The 19,367-nt window shown below is 42.4% G+C and overlaps 1 protein-coding gene across 3 annotated transcripts in view; it reads right to left on the bottom strand.

The window, feature by feature from the left end:
* Nucleotides 1–18,820, bottom strand: part of Tnks2 (tankyrase 2) — a 69,645-nt gene extending 50,825 nt beyond the window's left edge. For 2 of the 3 annotated variants that reach the window (XM_036167649.1, XM_036167639.1), the window contains exons 1-3: nucleotides 18,311–18,582; nucleotides 3,752–3,976; nucleotides 1,923–2,018 (exon numbers count right to left, since the gene is read on the bottom strand). In XM_036167649.1, coding sequence (XP_036023542.1) covers nucleotides 1,923–2,018; nucleotides 3,752–3,976; nucleotides 18,311–18,509 — 520 coding nt within the window. In that variant the 5' untranslated portion in view covers nucleotides 18,510–18,582. Of the gene's footprint in view, nucleotides 1–1,922; nucleotides 2,019–3,751; nucleotides 3,977–18,310 lie in introns of all 3 variants that reach the window. The other variant, XM_036167659.1, reaches the window with a different exon arrangement.
* Between the last annotated feature and the right edge of the window lie 547 nt (nucleotides 18,821–19,367).

The raw sequence follows: 19,367 nt of genomic DNA, 5'->3' as shown, positions 1-19,367 counted from the left end.
TTTTATGCATAAAGATGCCCACGAAACATCAAAACTTCTAAAACTTGTTTAACCAGTTTCTCCAATTCAATGTCCCACGTGAATCATCATCATCTGCTTTATCCAAGTTTGTGTGTGTGCGTGTGCGTGTGCGTGCGCATATGTGTGTTTTACTGGTGATTGAACCCAGGCCTTTGTTCAATCAATCTAGATCAATCTAGAAATAAACTCCTAAGAATTAGAAAGTAGTTAATCAAAATAGTATCAACGCAGTTTAAACATGGAATGCCTTTGCTAGTAAAATGAAAAAGAATGATTCAATGCTACAGAACGTATTACCACAACTGTGAAAACAGTATGCCCAGATAAAGCAAGGTCCAGAAAGAAGTACTAACAAAGCTGACACAGAGTGAGGCTACCAGTAAACTTCCTTTTCTCCTAAAACAAGTACAGTATGCTTGCAGCGGAGATGGCGGCAGCACGGCACAGTCCACCACTTCATTCAAAACCCAATCGGGGAGTGCTACTCAACAGTACAATAGTAGACAGCTTGTTTGGTACACACGAAGCCCTGAGTTCAAGTCCCAGAACCAATGAAAAACCCAATTCAAACCAAACTAACCAAACAAAACCTCCAACACCAGACAGACACACACCAAAATCCTTACATAGTAACATTATAAAGCTGATGAAATCTTCTACACAATCACTAACATCTTTATGAATCTAAATTTATACTAGGATTTTTGTTTAACATTACAATAAAATAAAAGAATTAATTATATAATATTTTATGGGAACAGTTTTTATATTTACAAATGAATACAAACAAAACTTTCAGTCTACAGGCCAGAAGAGGGCAGCAGATCTCATTACAGATAGTTGTGGGCCACAATGTGGTTGCTGGCAATTGAACTCAGGACCTCTGGAAGACCAGCCAGTGCTCTTAACCTCTGAGCCATCTCTCCAGGCCCCAAACAAAACTATTTATAAAATTAATAAAATTTAAGTTAAGGTAAAGATTTGCAGTAAGAATATCTACACTGCAGCCTATACTGAATTTATATTGATTGATCAAGGCACAGAATAAGAGAATAGTAAAGGAGGAAACAAACACAGAATTGAACAAACAGAATTGATAGTCACAATGACAACTCACATTTCCAGAAATCTTCAGGGACCAGTTTAAAATTTCTTAGCAATGCCAGAAGGAATATCAGAGTCTAAGCACAAAGGCTCACAGTACAGCCAAACTTCAGGCTTCTGCCTTTTAGATCAGACATAATTCTAACAGTTACAGACACACATACACACAAAATTAAATAAATATTTATAAAAAAGAATCCAACAAATAATGGCAGTTACTTAAACTAGACAGCATACTGGGTAAAGGCAGAAACACATGAAGTAGATACAGCTCAAACCAAGCCCACTAGCTTAAACTAGAGCTGAACTCATGTCAACAGACGACAAGGAAATGAATTATAGTTAAGACAGCCATACCATGGTACTGAAACGTGTCCCAAATCTTGATTTGAAATAAGTAGAAGAAAATTAGTGCTTTTTGAAAGGATTTCCTTAAAAATTACACACACACACACACACACACACACACAAAACAAACCAAAAAAAAAAAACAACAACAAAAACAGTATATAAAGGAGTATATTAATTGTCTGAAAAACCTGGGGATATTTTTAAAACATACTGAATACCTGAAGCAACACAAGTTTATCACACCCTGCCACCTATACAATGACAAACTTAAACACAAATTTGAAAGGAAAAAAATTTCTATTTTAGATAAGAATCAAATTAAACTCTCCATAGACAGCAAAATAAGTGAACTACACTGTTTCATTAACTGCATGAGACAGTGCGTCTACCTAGTCCATTAAGTATTTTTATTCTTCCTGGAATGACCAAAGTGTACACAGACTTACCAGTCAGTACAGCTTTGGCGGACGGGTCGGCTAAATCCAACGCTGTCCTTCCATCTGTATTTCGAATGGTTGGCTCAGCTCCATGCTGTAAAAGCACTGCCAAAAACAGCAACACTACCTTTCAAAATGGTGATCATGGCAACCTGAGTTAATAAATCAGTTTTTTAATAGTTCTGGTACAGGGACCATGAGATGTCTCAGTGGGTCAAGGCATTTGCTGTGCAAACCTCACAATCCAAGTTCAAATCCTAGAATCCATCTAAAGGTGGAAAAAAGAGATACAAGTCCACAGGGTTGTTCTCTGACCTTCACACGTGTCTGGGCAAAAATGTCCTCTACATCACAGACATATACAATAATATTAATAACAAAATAAATTTAAAACAAAAGTCCTAGTATAGAATTCTCAAAATTATCTAGACCGTTTGTATACTAATAATATGGTAAATGTTTAAATTTAAGAAAATGTAACATATTAATTATTTATTACACTAAGAGCATGCTAAGTTTTCTCATTCAATGTAAGCTTTTTTCTTAGCTTTTTTTTTTGAGCTGAGGATCGAACCCAGGGCCTTGCGCTTGCTAGGCAAGCACTCTACCACTGAGCTAAATCCCCAGCCCTTTCTTAGATATTTTTATCACCATTGACAGGTGATGAAGGACGAAAAGGGAAAGCTGGCTTGAAAGCTTTTCTTGTCTATGCTAGAAAGATTCCTCTATTATGAAATGCCTAAAGCTGTGTAGACCAGGCAGAAAGCTGTAGGATTTAAAACCTATGTGACTACAAGGATGCATTTGTGTGCACTTGCACACACAGAAGCAAAAAAATAAAAAGTTTTTTGAAGAATGGAGAGGTCAAGGCTGATCCAGGCAATTACTGAACAGGGCCTATATAGTTACAAGACCCTCAAACCACAACCAGAGTTCTGCATAAGGCCTCTTTCTGTTTTCCTACATTTCTCCAGTACAAAGATGCCAGAAAGTTGAGCCTTGAGACCTGACTCTGGCTAACTGTTCCAGTAGGTTTTTGTTACTAGGATAAAACCATGACCAATAGAAACTTGGGGAAGAAAGGGTTTATTTGCCTTATAGGTTCTACTCTCATCAAGGGAAGCTGAGGCAGGAACTACAACAGAGACAATTGGAGCAACACTGCTCACTGTCTTGCTTAGTTACTTCTCTTACACAGCTCAGGCTCTCCTGCCTAGGAAGGCACTGCCCCGATGGGCTGAGCCTGCCTACGTCAACTAAGAAAATGCCAATGTAATGGAGGCAATCTCAATTGAGGTTCAGTCTTGCCAGGTGATTCTACTTGGTGTCTAGGTGATAAAACCTAACCAGCATACTAACTTATACCATTACTCTCTAATACTCAGTGTTCATTTCCACCATGGCTTTATTTGGTTCTTTTGTTTTTTGATTTTTAGAGTCAGGGTTTCTGGAACTTGATTTTTATAGACAGGTCCAGGAACTTGTTCTGTAGACCAAGCTGGCCTTGAACTGAGAGATACACCTACTTCTGCCTCCCGAGTGCTGGAACTAAAATCCACCATGCTCAGCTGCCTTTATTTGGTTTGTTGAGCATCTTATCTCTCAAGAGAACACAAGTTTCTACAGAATGTTTTTTTTTTTCTCAAAGAATTTTAAGATTTTAAGAAAAGACATTCAGTAAAGAATGGTTAGACTAAAAGCTGGGGGAAAAAGGTTAGATTAAATCATGAACAGATTTAAATATAAGTTCAGCCTAGTAGAACAATAAATTAGATTCAAAATTAGATTTACAATAGTTACATTTTCTAGAAAATTCTGAAAAAGAAATACCAGCTTACCAATGCAAACATCAATTTTTCCTTTAATAGCTGCTTCATGGAGAGGAGTATAATTCCAATTATCTCGAGCATTTGGGTCTGCACCATGTTGTAAAAGGAGATTGACGACTTCAGCGTGACCAAAAGAGCATGCATTATGAAGAGGAATAAGACCTCCATCGTCACGTGCTTGCACATTTGCACCATTCTGAAGCAGATATTCAACTACATCTTTCCGTCCAAAACCTAGAAAGAAAGCAAATTTCCCACATTTAAATTTACCAAGGAAAATGACAAGTCATGCTAAAATGTTTTAGGATGAAAAAATAACAAGATTAACAATTTCAAGAACTGTTGAAAAGATGACCTGAAATATATACAACTAACCTTAATGTTTAAGCTCAAGGTCTCTCCCTCTGCTAAGTAGCCCACACCACCTAAATGGTTGACAGCCTTAGTTGCTGCTGCTACTAACTTCAGAGATGATTGGGGGCGGGCGAGGTGGCAAAAGCTAAAACCCCAAATGATTCCAACTCTATAACGACATTTCCAATTGTAAATACCAAATTCTGCATATTTAGTGTGCACACATTTTCAGACACTCCATGTATGCAACCCAAGTATGTAAATGAGTACCTACTAAAGAAGTGGCCGACTTAAAGTCTTACAGAATCCCTTTCTGTTCCAGTGGGGGGACCATGAGGCAACAACAAAATAAGAGCAGCTTACAGCTTGTACTTGCCTACGAGATGAGAGGTGAAATAGAAGTCTTTATTTCGCTATGTGCACAACACAAACAACTTCTAGGTAGGCGTCCTTCTTTATATGGGTGCCAGTCTGTTCAAGCATCCCCAAACCAAGTGAAGCAAAAAGGTCTGGTGTCTTAGCTAGAGTTTTGACTGCTGTAAAGAGATGCCTCCATCATGGCAACTCTTATAAAGGAAAGCATATAACTGAGGTGGCAGCTTACAGTTTCAGAGATTTAGTCCATTATCAGCATGGAGGGGAGCATGGAAGTGTGCAGGCAGACATGGTGTTGGCTGCCAGCACACTTCACTTGCAGCCAACAAGGATTGACCTGAGACATTGGGTGGTATCTTGAGCATATATGAGACCTCAAAGCTCCACACTTCCTCCAACAAGACCATACCTACAACAAAGCCACACCTCCTAGTAGTGCCACTTCCTGAACTTATGGGGACCAATTACATTCAAACTATCATAGCTGGTAATGATTATTCTGGTTTACAGAATAATTTAGTACCAATGAAATATTATCTCCTATCATTCTTTTTTTTTTTTTGGTTTTCGAGACAGGGTTTCTCTGTGCAGCTTTGTGCCTTTCCTGGAACTCACTTGGCAGCCCAGGCTGGCCTCGAACTCACAGAGATCCGCCTGCCTCTGCCTCCCGAGTGCTGGGATTACAGGCGTGCGCCACCACCGCCTGGCTCCTATCATTCTTATACTATTAATACTCAATACCTTTAAAATTTAACTGTGAAATGAAAGGATTTAGGGCATACGGTAAAGCAGGTGATGGAGGGTAAATGTGTGTGTGTTGAGACAGAGAAAAACCTCAATTCCTCAGTCTTCTGAAGCTTCTCCATAATATTCTTAGAATCGTTAAGTGGATGTAATCCACTGTAGATCAAAAGAATGGAATGGTCTTTCCAGGTGGACAGGAAACTGACTGGGAATGAAGGAGAAACAGCGCTGAGGAAGTCAGTTGGGTTTTTGGAGGAGGTGGGTGTGTGTGTGCACATGTGTGTGTACATACACATGTACCAAGCATGTAGGTCAGGACATTGGATGTCACTCCCTTCCTTATTTCCCTGAGGCAGGGCCGGTCCCTGACCCTGAAGCTAAGCTAGTGACCAGCCAGCCGCCTCTGCTCCCCCACAGCACTGAGATTATCAGGGCAAGCACAACTGAGCTTGTTTGTTTTTCTTTTTACATGTTGAGTGCTGGCATCTAAACTTTGGTTCTTAATCGTGCACAGCAAGCGTTTCTACCACTGAGTATCTCCCTAGCCTGCCCCACCCCTTTGGTTTTTACAGCTCATGCTACCTACCCATGAATTTGCTATGTAACCAAGTATGACCTTAAACTTTTGATCCTCCTGCTCCTCCCAAGTGCATCACCATGTCCCATTGTGTGGTGCTGGGAACCAAACCCAGAGCAGGTAAATACTCTACCAACAGCTTTTTTGTAGCTAGATTCTCTCTCAACAAAGACACATCTTGAGGAAAACACTGCAGTGCAAGAAGAAACCATGTATCTGTTTTTAGAGATAAAAGAACAAAACCTTTATGACAGCTAGGATACATAATACTTCAATAATCAGAGGGCAGTTTGGAAAGATCTACATGACTCACAAGGCAGTGTTTGGACTCTGTCCTACAGACTTGTAGTTTTCAGACAGCAGATTTCAATGAAATCCTTTTTATGATCCAATAAATTTATGCCATGGTTACTGTCAAATACCCAATGCTGGCACATAGCTGACACTCAGAGTTGCCTTTTTCTCTTTCACAAAGACTCAAAAGAAAATATTCTTGTATTTTTGAGCCACTGGAGAAAGTTTGAACAATACTGGTATAGCACATCAACAGCCCTGAAGTTTTGTTTAGGAAGATCACTTTGGTGGCATGTAAATAAATGGAAGGACTATAGAGACAGGAGACAGCTAAGTCAAGATTTGACATGGTTACTGTTCCATTCCATGTGACATGTGCTGAGTGCACACAATAAGGCAGGGTTAGTTGTTAAGCCAGGTTGCATTCACATAGTGAGGCTTTCCTTCAGTTCCTATTCCCAGCCTCTTACATATTCCTTTTTGATTATTGCTTTTTACACACATTTCTACTCATATCCCTATCAATATTTTTGAAAGGTACTATTTGCATATTCCTTTTTTTTTAATTTAAAATCTAGTGATACCCTAGAAATTAAGTTTTATTTGTAAACACTTTCTTTATCGGAATATCAAAATTTAACTAGTTCCATCTGATCTAGACAGCGAGTGATTTCGCAGTCTTTTTACTACTGCACATGACACTATAAATAACTAGAGAGAGAAAGAAAAGAATATGATAGGCTCTAGTGGCTAACACAGTAAGCAGATTCTCAAATGAGATACAGAATAAAACAGGGTTTGTGAGTGTGCTGGCTAGCTTTTTGCCAACTTGACACAAGCTAGAATCATCTGAAAGGAGGAAACTTCAATAGAGAACTGCTTTCCCAAGATCTGGCTGTAGGCACCTGTAGGGCATTTTCTTTGTGACTCAAGAGGCCCAGCCCATTGTAGATAGTGCCACACCCCTGAGCTGCAGTGCTATAACAAAGCAAGCTGAGCAAAGTCAGTAAGCACAATTCTTCAGGCCTATGTGCCTCAGTCCTGCCTCCAGGTTCCTGCCTCGACTTCCTTCAGTGATGTGGAAGGGCAAGCAAAATAAACTCTTTCCTCCCAAGCTGCTTTTTGGTCATGGTTGTTTGTTTTGTTTAGACAGGGTTTCTCTGTGTAGCTTTGGAGCCTGTCCTGGAACTCACTCTGTAAACCTGGCTGGCCTCGAACTCAGAGATCCTCCTGTCTCTGCCTCCTGAGTGCTGGGATTAAAGGCATGCAGCACCACTGCCCAGCAGTCATGGTGGTTTTTTTTTGTTTGTTTGTTTTGTTTTGTTTGTTTGTTTGTTTTTGGACAGGGTTTCTCTGTGTAACAAGCCATGGTGTTTTATCCCAGTAGAAGTGCTCATGGGACAAATGCCCAGTAAGTAGTAGGTTCTGTGGGTCCTAAACTCCGGAAACTGGTCCAAGCTGGAGACAGTCATTTTGGAGTACTGGCCATAAAGTCAGGCATGAATATTAATGAGACTAACTAGAGAACACTGATATTTTGTTATATGGCGGGAAGTGTACCTACAATCTTTCTCAAGACCTTTGCTCTCCCTGTGCTCACACTCATTTCTTCGTCTCAAGGAAAGTCTTCTTCCTGAACTCATTCTCAGCTCTGCTCCCTCATAATCCACTCTGTAAGGTCCACCTCCCTTTCTTTTCTCAAATTCAGCCAGCTTCTGCTTCTTTCTCACAGCTGCTTTGGACAAGGGCACTTACAATGGCCACATTTCCAAATCCAAAGGATTCTGTCTGTATTTGACTAGACATGCCAGCAATATTCAACAGCTCACTAGTCTTTGCTGCTTGAAATCCTTTCTCCAAAGAGTTTAAGGAGTCATGATTCAGGTCTTATTCCTATCCCATTCATTCATTTAACAAATAATAAGAAAATATCAATTATGTGCCAGATACTTTTCTGGTGTATATGACAAACCAGTAAACAAACTAAATCTCTGCCTTAAAAAATAAATTATGGCCGGGCGGTGGTGGCGCACGCCTGTAATCCCAGCACTTGGGAGGCAGAGGCAGACGGATCTCTGTGGGTTCGAGGCCAGCCTGGTTTACAGAGTGAGATCCAGGATAGGTGCAAAGCTACACAGGGAAACCCTGTCTCAAAAAACCAAAAAAAAAAAAAAAAAAAAAAAAAAAGTGGTGTGTGTGTGTACACAGGGGCCCTTGGAAATTGGAAGAGGGCTTTCGACCCCCTGAACTGTAATTATAGATGGTCGAGTCACCTATGGGTGCTGGTAATGAACCCTGGTCCTCTGCAAGAGAACCAAGTGCTCTTAACTTCAAAACCATTTCTCTAGCTCACCAAATTTCTGCTTTTGAGGAACTTTTTTTTATTGGTATGGGGGAAGACAATAAACATAAGAACATATGTTAAGAGGCAATTAAAAAAAAGAGCAAGCTGAGGAGTGCTTAAAGTACATGTGGGAGAAGTCTACAAAACTGAACATGGTGGTTTCTGTAATTATCACCAATACATTAACCAAGACTCTGACTTCTGGCTAACAGTGGGTACAACAGTGAAAGGGAGCAGTAGAGCAGGAAGGAAAGCAACAAGGAAGGACAGATAAAGGCACCGGGTGAAACCTGAAGAAGATCGCCAAGTGTGGCTTTGTGTGTGTGTGTGTGTGTGTGTGTGTGTGTGTGTGTGTGTGTGTACATGGAAAATGGGAGTCACTACAGGGTTTTGAGCTGGTAAGTTACAAGATATGTCTTATACTAATCTGGCTGCTGTGTTAGGGTTAAGTAGGGTAAATAGATGAGATCATGATGACTTATATCATAACCTGAGAGTACTGCTCAGAATGATGGGTGGCACATTCTGGATACTCTGGGGTAGAAAGAGCCAACATAACTTCCTGATTGATTAGATGTGGGGTGAGAATAGGGTAAGGTGGTGAGAAAGAGCAAAATTGGGTGGGACTGAGTGAGGAGTCATGCAGGACCCTGAGGTTTGTCCTAAATAACAGAGGGTCATCAACTGAGATGTTGGAAAGCTCTGTGTGATGCTGATAAAGAGCTGAACTTCTGGGGGCTGGAAAGATGGCTCAGCAAGTTAGAGCACTGACTGTGACCGTACCACAGAAAAACCCTGTCTCAAAAAACAAAACAGAGCACTTACTGCTCTTTCCAGAGGACCTGGGTTCAATTCCCAGCATCCTCATGGTGGCTCACAATAATCCATAACTCCAGCTCCAGGGAATCTGACACCCTGTGTAGGCACCAGGTGCATGTGTGCACACATGTATTACACAGACATACAAGTAGCCAAAACACCCATACAAATAAAGATAAAGTAATAATAAAAAGTTGTTCTTTTGGACAAATCATTATCTCCCAGGGGCTTGTTTCCTCTCCCCAATATCTAAATACCCGAATTCTGTAAGACTCAAGTTTTCTATCCTATTTTTAGATGATTATATCTATCCCTATGGCCATAAATATCACCTAGATACACAGCCTTCAAACTCCAGTCTAAACTTGTCACCAAAGTTCTAGAATGTTTCATTTTGATCCTTCAAAGGCATCTATCTCTAGCTCAACATGCCCTCAGCTTTTCCATACTTCCACAGACACTGCCCTATTCCAGTCATCCCAATCTCTTTCCTTCGGCCTTCTCACTTCTGCTTTCAACAGTCTTTCTGGCAGCACATACCAGGACAAAGCTGTTCTTTTATAGTTTTTCTTCTTTATCTATTTTCTAATACTATGATATAACAATCCAGCAAATATCAACATACTGTGAAGGACACCAAGTATGCTGGTTAGGTTTTTATCAACTTGACACAAGCTAGAGTAATGAGGGAATCGATTGAGAAAGAGCTTCCACCAGACTGGCCTCCAGAGTCCATAGGGCATTTTCTTGATTGGTGATTGATCTGGGCAGGTGGTCCTGGGTTGTATAAAAAAGCTAGCTGATGGAGCTATGTAGAGCAAGATAGTACTCCGTAAAACAGCTTCTGTTTTAGTTCCTGCCCTCACGTCCCTTCTTGAGCAACTGTGATGGGTAAGTGTAAGCCAAATAAATTCTTTTCTCCCAAAGTTGCTTTTGGTCATGGTATTTTATCACAACAATAGGAAGCAAACTATAATCCTGGGGAAATAATCAACAAAGAGATACATGACTCTTTCACATCATACCTCAGTTCTGTGTCTTGTGTTAATCGTCTCTGTCCTTGGGAGGTTAAGACAGAAGGATTACAAATATGAAGGTACCCTGTGCTTAGTGACTCTGCAAACAACCCCTCCCCATAAAACACAACTACCCACAAAAACAAAACAAACCAACAAAACAAAAAATTAATTCCATCATATAACATTATTGTTTAAAACAATTCACCTGCTTCCCATGGATACTCTGTAGCATGAATGTTAAAGGTACTTGTTAATAAAATCAAACCTGAGGCCAGTTTTTGGGGTGAATGCTGGAAGATCAGAGAATCAGAACAAGCCACAGCTATCTCACCTTGCTAGCTCCTCAGGTAATCCTGTTTCCTCAGGCTGGAAGCTTCTGAGTCCTCATCCCAATGGCTCTCAGCTGAACTGTGTTGCTCCAAAGCCTGAACACTAAACCAGCCAAATGCTTAACCAACCAAAATGCTTAACTAACTCTGGTGCCTGGTTTTCACATCTTATATATCTTTCTACTTTCTGAATCACTTCCTGGGATTAAAGGCTGGGTTTCTGGGATTAAAGGCGTGGGTCACCATGCTTAGCTGTTTCTACAGTGGTCTTGAACACACAGAGATCCGGCTAGCTCTGCCTCCCAAGTGCTGGGATTAAAGGCGTGCACCACCACCACCCAACTTCTGCTATGGCTTACTCTTCCCATTTTCTAGCCACCATTTGTGGCTCTGTATCTAGTGGCTGTCTGTTCTGACCCCAGATATGTTTATTTTGGGGAACACAATACCCATGACAATACTCAGACTACAGTCAAATACTCCACAATGAATCATGAAGAATCTTGGATGAACTGCCCTTTGGCACCGTTTCATGCCCTCTTCCCTCTTCTAACTGTGATCCAGCTTCCTTTGAGTTTGTCGGGTATGTTGGGGAATTAGTAAATGCTGTCTGTCCACTCAGAAAGCTCTTTTGAATGAACAACCCTCATTTATTGTTGTCTACTTAAAAGTCAACCCAAACAAGGCCACTTCTGACCGTCCTCCACTGTGCCCTCCTGTTATCACCTGACACTGGTTGGCTGACTCCTTTCCTTTACTAAGATGAAAGCTCCTTAAGAGCAGGGATTGTCTTTGCTGTTCCCAGCAGGGTTTTGGCCCTTACTAAAATTTGTGAACTAACACATGGTTTATTAACCTAGTCTGTATCATCTACCTTTCTCTGTATACAGTGTCTCAGTAAGCAGCTGGCTAGCTTCAAATTCAAGATCCTTCTACCTCAGCTTCCTAGGGCTGAGATTACCAACATGTATGTACCACCAAACCCAGCTCCTGGATGCTAGCTCCACAAGAATTGAGAGCTGTGAATGTCTTAGTTCATCATTATTTCCTGGAGTTCTTCAGAGGATGAGGTGTTTAACAGTTTGTTGATGTTTGCTTAATTAATATAGCAGGGTATGAGAAAGGAAGCTAAGACTGGAAACTGGGAATGGTACTGAGAGCCAAGCAGGAACATTTGAAGGAAGCAGTGATTTTACTGTGTTCGGTCTGACTGTTACCACTACCTTGCTTTAGGGGTGCTGTCTTCTACTACTGACCCTCTCCCATCCACTCAGCACTCATCTGGAACACATGCGTTTAGAAAAGGCTTCCTAAAGTAAAAGAAAAGAAAGAGGATGAGGACAAATCCAGTAAGTACCGCTCCTCACTGTAAAGTCATTGATACACCCACCTTGAGGAGGATCCCTACTTCTTCACTGGTAACAATCATTGATAAAGATGGTGACATAAGGCCAATCCTCACTAGAAGAACTTAGTGAGCATAGCAAAAGCTAAAGTAGGATGTGTAGTTGTTACTGTTACAGGAAATAGCGTCAGCTGGGAAGATACCTGTTCCAAAGCGCTGGTGACTTAGCTGAAGGTCAAGTTGTAACTACCTGGCAAAATCCCACCGAGAAGAGGGCTGCTTCAAGCCAGAATTAAAGGGACACCGACTACAGTTTCACCTGAGGAGATAGTTAGAATGAGTGGAGTGGAGTGGAGTGAGTGAGTAGATCTATATAGCTACCTACCATTATTCCACAACACTGATGTCTTCTATGTCAAATGATAGACTTCCATCAACATGATTCCCTAGCTATCACTATGTCTAAAATCAGATTGGAGACTCATAGTAGAGATTGGCATGCTTTTTTTAAAAAAAAAAAGATTTATTTATTTATTATATAGTATTCTATCTGCCTGTATGCCCGCACACCAGAAGAAGGCACCAAATCTCATTAGGTGGCTGTGAGCTACCATGTGGTTGCTGGGAATTGAACTCAGGATCTCTGGAAGAGCAGTCAGTGCTCTTAACCTCTGAGCCATCTCTCCAGCCCTGAGATTGGCATGCTTTTAAAGACACATGGAAAAACTACAATACATGTAAGTGAAATCTGCTATACTGCCCAAGATCAAGAGCCTGAAAATTTGAACATTTGAAGCCACATCCTAACACTAAAGAAGTGGTCCTCAACTTTTCTAATGCTGTGACCCTTTAATACAGTTCCTCATGTTGTGGTGACCCCCAGCCATAAAATTATTTTCATTGCTACTTCATAACTGTATTTTTGCTACTGTTATGAACTGTAATATAAATATCTGATACGTAACCCCTATGAAAGGGTTGTCTGACCCCTAAACGCAACTCACAGGTTGAGAACCACTGCACTGGTGCATGCCTCTAATCCCAGATCTTCCCACTGCTGGGAAAACATATCCACCTAAGATGCATCACAGCCAGGCATGGTACCCCATACCTCTAACCTCACTATTTCAGAGGCAAAGGCAGAGGGATCAAGAGTTTAATAAGTCAACCAGGATACATGTGATCTAGCCTCAAAAAATAAAACAGACAACAATAAAAAGATGTTTTCCAAATTCTCAGGGATAATCTCTGATGAAATTTTCATTCTTAGGTTCTCAAGAATGACACAAAGTACTTCTGATAAGCAGCAATTTCTGTGGAGAGGGGAACGCTTTACAGCTACCTTCCAATCTGTTATCACTGGCAAGGTAGAACAAGAGTAGACATATCATAAGAGTCAATGCCAACCTCCATCTTAAATGTTTTAGAATACGGAATAAAAGGAAGAGGGCTTTGTCCACCTTGACTTGAAGCAGGTACACTATCCAGCCAGACTAGAAGGAATGTAAAAAAGAATGTGGTAGGCTGAGACAATAAAACCCTGATAATCTGAATTAAGGGAGCACCCTGAAGAGTACTCCAGCCAGCTCTCCACTCTAGGTCCAGGAAGAGTCAAGGCAAATGCTATAGCTAAGATCTCATATTACAGGATGGAGTAAAGCAAAGACTGAACTATTGAGCAGACGAATCAATACTGGAGTTTCTGTTGTAAGATTTAATTCCTGAATCAAAACCCCATCTTGAAAATAATAATGTACAGTTGTAGTCCCAGGCAAAGAGTGTGGATACATTTAGTGCATCACTCATGATTATAATGTTAGAAATAATATTAAAGGGTCCAGAGAGATGGCTCAGTGGTTAAGAACATGTACTGTTCTTGCAGAAGACCCAAGTACAATTCCCAGCACCCACATCAGGTAGCTTATGATTGCCTGGAACTCCAGCTCCAGGGAATGGCCCTAACTTCAGGTACATGCACATATACAGATATACATACATATACACACAAATAATACATTTTTAAAAAAAGAAATGCTATTAAAGGTTTGTCAGATTCTTTTTTCTGTTTAAGTCCTGGCTGTCCTGAACTCAAAGAGATTCGCCTGCTCTGTCCTCCAATTGCTAGGATTAAAGGCATGCACCACCACACCTGGCTGGTTGAGATTTTTAATAATTTATTTATTTTTATTTTATGTGCACTGGTGTTTTGCCTGCATGTATGTCTGTGTGAAGGTGTCAGGTCCCCTGGAAATGGCAGTTGTAAGCCGCCATGTGGGTGCTGGGAATTGAACCAGGTCTTCTGGAAGAGTAGTCAGTGTTTATAACCACTGAGCTGTTCTCTCCAGCTGGTTTTTGAGATGTTTAAAAGTACTGTTTTGGCAAACAATAAAAACGACAGAAGTCATCTTATTGTTTGTAGGTGACATGTCAAAAACTTGAATTGAGACAACTGCTATCCTACTTCTCTATACCAAAGAATGAATGACCTGTCAGTCAAACTGCCTACTTTATGCAGAAATCCTGTATGCCTTTGAAAGATGCCAAGCAACCCCATGTTCTGATACTTCCAACTAGGTCCATGGGTGAACAGAAATGGCTACTTAACTCCTTGTAACCTTCCTCCTACTGTAGCTGAAGCTACATCAGCCATATCCACTCACTCTTCCTAAAGACTCTCGCAAATATGTGAACATGGTCCAGTCTCCTTGTCTTTAGAAATCCAATTTTCCATCTATTGCCTGTATGGTAAATTCTAGATGCTCTTACTCTACTTTCTTGCTATGGAAAAAAAAAAATCCCCTCCTAAGCAGTTCATATATTGGATGATTCTAACAGAATCTAACTAGCTCAAAATAGGTACCAGTAACATACTACAAATCAAAACAGTGTTACATTTCTTGGATAGAACTATAGAATGAACATTTATTTTCAACTTTTCATTCTTCAAGCACAGCATTATGTATTGTCTTTCTATCCAACATCTATCTACAAGCCTGGATTTTTAAAATTAATTTATTTTTATTATATCTGCATTGATATTTTGCCTGCATGTATGTCTGTGTAAGGGTGTCAGATCCTGGAGTTACAGACAGTTGTGAGCTGCCATGTGGGTGCTGGGAATCGAACTGGGGTCCTCTGGAAGAGAAGTCAGTGCTCTTAATCACTGAGCCATCTCTTCAGCCCATACATGAATTTCTTAAACCTCAGTCATTTCACATTTTCCTCTACTCACTGACACTTTTCTGCATACTCCAAAAGTATTTCAGGGGGCTGGAATTTTTTTTTTTTCTTTTTTGAGCTGTGTGCAAGGAAAGACAAAAACATTTTTCATTTTCTGTAGCATTCACACCTCTCATTCCTACTGACAAAGCATGCCTTTCCTGCTCAATTAAACCTCTAAACTATAATTGGCTATTTTAATTTTTTAAAAAAGAGGTTGCTTCTCCAACCCTATAAAATACAAACACAAGTAACTGTTTAGTCAGGCAATTACCAAGTACCACCACCTACAGACCACAGACCTAGCTTGCAACAGTATGCTTACATAAACAAAAAATGGTAACTCACTACCCACAAAGAAAATGTGGGTGGGCATACTTACTTAAAAATAAATAGGACTGAGTAGCTCAGTGGTAGCAAATGTGTCTAGTAGGGTCAAGGTACTGAGTTCCATACCCAGCCAAGGAAAACAGAATTCATCACTGCCTCATTAATCTAATAATTTGGATTAAAAAATTTACAAAGCCGGTCTGTGGTGGTGTCACACGCCTTGAATCCCAGAACGAGGGAGGCAGAGGCAGGCAGATCTTTGTGAGTTCAAGGCTAGCTTGGTCAACAAATGGAGTTCCAGGAGAGCCAGGGCTGTTACACAGAGAAACCCTGTCTAAAAAAACAAAACAAAACAAAAAACAAAAAAACAAGCAACCAAACAACAGCAACAACAAAAAAAACCAAAATTACAAAGCCATCTTGCCATCTTTTAAAAACTTCCTTATTTTCTAGGGTTTAAATGCAGGACTTTCAAAACTGTGATTGAATATCAATTCTTTAGTAATCATTTTTTATTATTCTGTGTGTATGGTATATGCCAGCGCGCGCCGGTGTGCCATGTCAGGCATTTTCATCTACGGCTCTCCAATCTTACTTTTTTAGACAGGGTCTTGCATTGACCCTGGGTTCGTTAACTAAGGGCTAGCCAGGAAGCCCCAGGGGTCCTTCTGCTCCCACCTCCTAGAGCTGGGATTATAGGCATGCATCAAAAATGGTTTCGTCATTGTTGTTGTTTGTTTGTTTGTTTTAAATGTGGGTGCTGGGGATCTGAGCTCAAGTCCTATATTTTCAAGGCAAGCACTTTATCCACTGAACCACCTCCCTAGCCTCCTCAGAAATTACTTTATGATTGTTCTATATCTTAACTTCTTAATTTTACAACCTAAAACTGTCTATTCAGGTGAATCATGAGTGGTGAGCTGGTCCACACGCTATTTAAATTTCCATCTCAACCTGGACAAACAATATAAAATACATGTAAAAATATGCTTTGAAATGTTGGGCCAGGGGCTGGATATACTCTACTCACTCGGTGGCAGAACACTTGTTTAGCATGTGCAAGGCCTTAGATTCCATCCTTGGGGTGGAGGAGGGATATACTGGGGAAGAACTGAGGATGGGATGGTGTAGGGGCAACAAGGTCACACCATAAACCCACATCTCTAAATACTACTATTTTCAGACATGAACTCACTAATACATCAAATTCTTGAAAGGTGGCAACTAAGATCGTCCTTGGCTATTTTTATCAAGTGAACATAATCTAAGTAACATTACCCCTTTGGATTATGGAGCAGTTGGTTGTGACTGTTTGCCAAATAGTTGGCTAAATGGTCGAGCAGGACAATTCCAATTCGCCGAAGAAAGGCAACACTCTACCAGAGATGTGGCTTCATTCAGTGCTCTTCTTCCCGGTGCCACAGGCGTTCTCAGCTCGCAACTGTGGTTTTCCCAAACTTTCACCTCTTAGAAAGGCTCCCAAAGGGGCACTCAATTAAGGAAACATGATTCATTTGAACATGGGGGCAGGTCACAGCAAAGAGACAGACCTACAATTGGTAAAACTGTAAAAGCAATGTCTGCACTTTGCTCAGCCTGGAAGGAGGGGACTGGACCTGCCTGTACTGAATCCACCAGGTTTAAATGAATCCCCAGGGGAGTCTTGGCCCTGGAGGAGATGGGAATGGAGGGGAGGGGATAGGGGGGAGGTGGGGGTGGGGGCGGGAGGGGGAGGACAGGGGAACCCATGGCTGATGTGTAAAATTAAAACACACACACACACACACACACACACACACACACACACACACACAAGCAATGTCTGCGAACAAGGAAATCTTTTTCATGTTCTTCTGCCCATCATTCCTGCCCCAAAGGAACAAAAGTAACTCAAAATGTTTCTTTTTTAAAAAGAACTTCTAAACAATCTTGATGTAGACTATAGCAAATGTTACCATGCCATGAGGACCTTTTTCGATTCCGGAGGTTCACAAGGTTAAAAAGTTAACAATCTGTCCTTAACATGAGAAGCGTAAAAGGTTTAGTCAATAAGCTGGTCCCATCCCTGGCTATTTTAAATAACTCGACAAACTTTAGCGCTCTGGTATCATAAAGAGAACCCAGGAGTTAAAACTAATTTCAAACTATCTAAAATAAATTTCAGGATGACTCAAAATGAATCTTAAAATCCTAGATCCAAGCTTTCTTGTCTCTCACTTACTTTCCACGCCAACTAGTGCGTGTGTGTGGCAGAGGCCACCCACACTCAGCCTAAGTAGATCTCAGGTCTCCCAACCTGCCTATTTCCGGTTTTAGACTCTCCAGAAACCTAAACCAATTAACTCTAATGAGTCAATACCCAATAAAACAACTCCTAAATTACATTTTCAGTTTACGGAGGCCGCTAGAACTTAAGACTGGTAGGAGTTACGGTGGAACTTGCAAAGAAGGGTGAATTGCTGAGACCATTACTCTTTCAAATCACAATCTCTTACTAAGCCTTTCTTGTGTGCCGAGGCCCTTCAGGGTAGCAAGACCGGAAGTCGGTGCAGGTATTGTTGATACAGTAAAACAAAGCATCCCACCCCCCAACAAACCACACAAGCAAACAACAACCAAAAACCCATACCATAAAAACAACTTCCCCAGAGCACGCTCACCCCACCCCGAGTCACGAGCCCCGAGAGGGGAGAGCGAGATGGCCACGGTGAGCGTCCCGGGGAAAGGTCGGAGACACGGCAGTGCTGTGTGGCTCGCGGCCTGCAAGCCCGAGCCTGCAGGTGGGGGCGTGCGGGAGGCGACGCGGGGCCGGCGCTTACCTGCCGCGAAGTGGAGCGGGGTGGACTTCCTGCCCGCCGTGTCGCGGCTGTTCACCTTCTCGGGCGTCACCAGCCTCTTCACTCGCTCCACGTCCCCGTTGCGGCAAGCCTCGAACAGCTCGCGGGCAGCCGGCTCTACCGCCTCGGCCACCGCGCTGGCGCAGGCCGCGCCCCCGCCGGCGCAGCGGCGGCCAGACATGATCCTGGCCGCCGCCGCCGCCAGCAGCAGCGCCAGCAAAGGCAGCAGGAGCCCCGGCCCCGCGAGCAGGAGGGCGAGGCCCCCGGCAGGAGACGCGCTCAGGGCCCGGGCCGCTTGGCTCCCCGCTGTCACCAGAGCCGGCGCAGTCCCATGGCCGCGCCGCCGCGCGCCCCCTGCTCGACTCCGTGACCCCCGGCTGCCCCACCGCGGCGGAGGCAGCGCGAACCCGCCCGCCGAGCCCTGGAGCGACGCGGCGGCGGAAGCAGCCGAGACCACTCCTGCCAGCTCGCTCGGGGCCTGGGAGCGCGCGTGACGTCAGCTCGCGCGTGCGCACTGGCTGCACTCCGGCCGGGCCGGTCTGGGCGAGCGGGGCCGCGCGGAGGGGTTTGTGGGAAATGTGCAGCGAGAGCCCTTGGTTGCGGGAAGAGAAGGGGCTTCGGCCCACCGCCATCTTTACGGAGCCTCGGCTGCAAACCGGAGGGCTTGCTGCTTTCTCTTTTTCTGAAAGCGTAGACCTCCCAAGATGAGTCTCAGGGCTCGTGTACTGGAAATGAACCTTGGCAAGTTTTGTTCCGGGCACGCGTTTTCTTTTGGAAGTTTTGGTGTGGAAAATTTCTGTATTTTTGTTTCCATACCTTCCCCTGGGAGATTCCTGGTCCCTCCTCCCTCCCTCGCCCGTTTTCTTTACAGTGTTTCTTCACTTAACCTTCCACATCTGTTTTTGTTTTTCTTAATAAGCCTCTTCTCAGAAATGGACGCGTTGCTCTTATGGAGAAGTTTGGATGGACGGCCCTAAATTAAGAAAGCGATGAAAGTTAACCTCAATTCTAAAGCAAATCTTGCGGATGGGGGTGGCTC

Source organism: Onychomys torridus, chromosome 1 (genome assembly GCF_903995425.1).
Source record: "Onychomys torridus chromosome 1, mOncTor1.1, whole genome shotgun sequence".
In the NCBI taxonomy this organism is placed as follows: Eukaryota; Metazoa; Chordata; class Mammalia; order Rodentia; family Cricetidae; genus Onychomys; species Onychomys torridus.
Note: the sequence above shows the minus strand (reverse complement) of the source record. Positions and strands in the feature narration are given on the sequence as shown.